This window comes from Psammomys obesus, unplaced genomic scaffold, assembly GCF_907164565.1.
Source record: "Psammomys obesus unplaced genomic scaffold, mPsaObe1.curated_primary_1811, whole genome shotgun sequence".
NCBI classification, from domain to species: domain Eukaryota; kingdom Metazoa; phylum Chordata; class Mammalia; order Rodentia; family Muridae; genus Psammomys; species Psammomys obesus.
The window spans coordinates 13,507,610-13,509,917 of record NW_026591086.1 but is presented as its reverse complement, the minus strand read 5'-3'; the positions used below and the strand labels follow the sequence as shown (position 1 = coordinate 13,509,917).

Sequence of the window (2,308 nt, the reverse complement as noted above, 5' to 3'; positions counted from 1 at the left end):
GGTGGAAAGATTTCTAGCCAAGTGACAGGAGGGTGTCCTGGCTGGTTTTGTGTCCACTTGACCCAAGCTAGAGTCTTCAGAGAGGAAGGAGCCTCGGTTGAGGAAATGCCTCCATGAAGCTCAAACTGTAAGGCGTTTTCTTCATTATAGGGAGGGCCCAGCCCATTGTGGGTGGGGCCAACCCTGGGCTGTTGCTACCAGGTGCTCTAAGAAACCAGACTGAGCAAGCCAGGATAAGCAAGCCCCTGGTAAGCAGCACCCCTCCAAGGCTACTGCCTTCAGGATCCTGCCCTGTTTGAGTTCCCACCCTGAGTTCCTTCAGTAATGAATGACAATATGGAAAGTGTAAGCCGCATAACCCTTTTCTCCCCAACTTGCTTTTGGTCTTGGTGTGTTTCGTCACAGCAATAGAAACCCTAACGAAGACAAAGGTTATCAACAAAAGAGCTCTTCCTAACTTCCCACCCACAAAGGAAATGCTGCCCATACCAGAACCTATTGAAATTCAGCCTCCAGTGCCCGCGAGATAGGACCAGAGTTACATCAGCCAAATCCGGTCTACACAACTCTCCTCCCTCACCCCGGGGTGCCAGTCTGCCCCTGGATCACCACTTTCCACTTCCCCAAATCTTCCTTTGTTTCCCCCTTTCTTCCTCCTGAGCTCCAAGGCGCTAAGTCCATCAAGCTTGGTGTGGCAAGATGAGATTCAAACATGACTATGTCTCTTTCCAAGGAAAATCCCAACCGTGTCTAGGAGTCCACACTCAGCACCCCATGGAACAAGGGTGGCCGGAGACGGTCCAAGATGCCCCAAGGCCGAGGTGGTGGGGAGGACAAGCCTGGCCAACGCTTTGGCTATGGGCAGTGGCCACCAAATCTTCTGGTGCCGTAAGGCTCACGACCTCTTATCCAGCTCAGCTGTTAGGCCCACTACCACTACCAAGGCGAAGAGAAGGCCTGGTCCAACTCCATCCTCAAGACTTCTGGTCCACATTCGTCAGGAACCGAAAGAGGCTTCCCGGTTCCCTCTTCCTATGTCACAAAGGGTCTCTTCGCACAGCCCTGCAGAAGGTCGTAGAGTGAGGTTTCCTCAGTCACCTAGGGTTCCTTTGGGCTGTGCCCCAACAGTATTACCCAAACCTGGTCAGGTTCAGCTTGTCTTTTGAAGCTCAGGGCTCAGTGCCTAGGATCTAGCCTTCAGCCTGAAGCGCCAGTGCCCCATCCCTCCCTGGCTTGAGTTGGTCAAGAAACACAGGCAGGGGGTCGCCAGGCCAGGTGCGGCTGCGTCCCCATCCCCCACGCACGCACAAACGCGTGGTCGCCCGAACCCTGTGCCCCGCAGCGTTCGATCTCAGGACCGGGACACCCTGGGCCAGGGTCGCCTCGGCACGGCGCGCGGCGCTGTGGCAGCGCCCGCCTCCCGTTTCCCTCCTCCTGCCTCGGTGGCCGCGCAGGGTAGGTAGCTGGGGGGACCGGAAGGATGGCGAGGAAGTCGGAGAGGGTTTCCTGAGATGAGAGATTACTTCCGTCCGCGCGCTGGCCTCTCTCTGGAGCCGGCTGGCTGGGGCTCTGGAAGCGGGGTGCGCGGGGCTGGGCCGCGCCTTGCCACCTGCAGCGCCCGAGCAGGCCGCGGGGCCCTGCGGCAGCGGCTCACCCCGGCCATCCTTGCAGGTGGGAGTCGAGAGCATCTCCAAGCGCCCAAGCCATGGTGGCCAAACAGCGGATCCGGATGGCTAACGAGAAGCACAGCAAAAATATCACCCAGAGGGGAAACGTAGCCAAAACCCTGGTAAGGCGGGGGCGGCTCCGGCCCGGGCCAAGCTGACGGGACCCGCGGGGCGGAGCGGGGCGGAGCGGGCGGGCCACGGGCTCAAAGCCAGGTCTCCGGGCCCCTCCTCCGGGGTCCCGCACACTGGGGGACCCGGCCCGGCTCTGGGGGCGCAGACCTCTCTGCTTTCTCGTGGGCAGAGAGGGTTCTGGTTGGTGAAGCCTCTTCAGGAGGGAATGAGCCACTGTCCTTGAAAAAGGCTAAAAGCTGCGTCTTTAGGGGCCAGTGAAGGCAACTGGGCTGGGAACCTAGTAGATGAACGTGATGGATGGATGGATGGATGGATGGATGGATGGATGGATGGATGGATGGATGGACGGATGGAGGAACGAATGATAGAATGCCACTTATCCCCAGCTTCCAGACTCCGCCCCTGGACTCTCCCCACCCCCATGTTAAGGTTTTCTTTCCACCCCTTTTGTGTGTGTGTGTTTGTGTGTGTGTGTGTGTGTGTGTGTGTGTGTGTGTGTGTGTGTGTGT

At 58.6% G+C, this 2,308-nt stretch overlaps 1 protein-coding gene across 1 annotated transcript in view; it reads left to right on the top strand.

The window, feature by feature from the left end:
- Window positions 1–1,213: 1,213 nt before the first annotated feature.
- Serp2 (stress associated endoplasmic reticulum protein family member 2) overlaps window positions 1,214–2,308 on the top strand; it is a 21,759-nt gene continuing 20,664 nt past the window's right edge. The window contains exons 1-2 of the mRNA XM_055609934.1: window positions 1,214–1,455; window positions 1,672–1,789. Of these exons, the coding sequence (XP_055465909.1) occupies window positions 1,706–1,789 (84 nt within the window). The 5' untranslated portion in view covers window positions 1,214–1,455; window positions 1,672–1,705. The remainder of the gene's footprint in view (window positions 1,456–1,671; window positions 1,790–2,308) is intronic.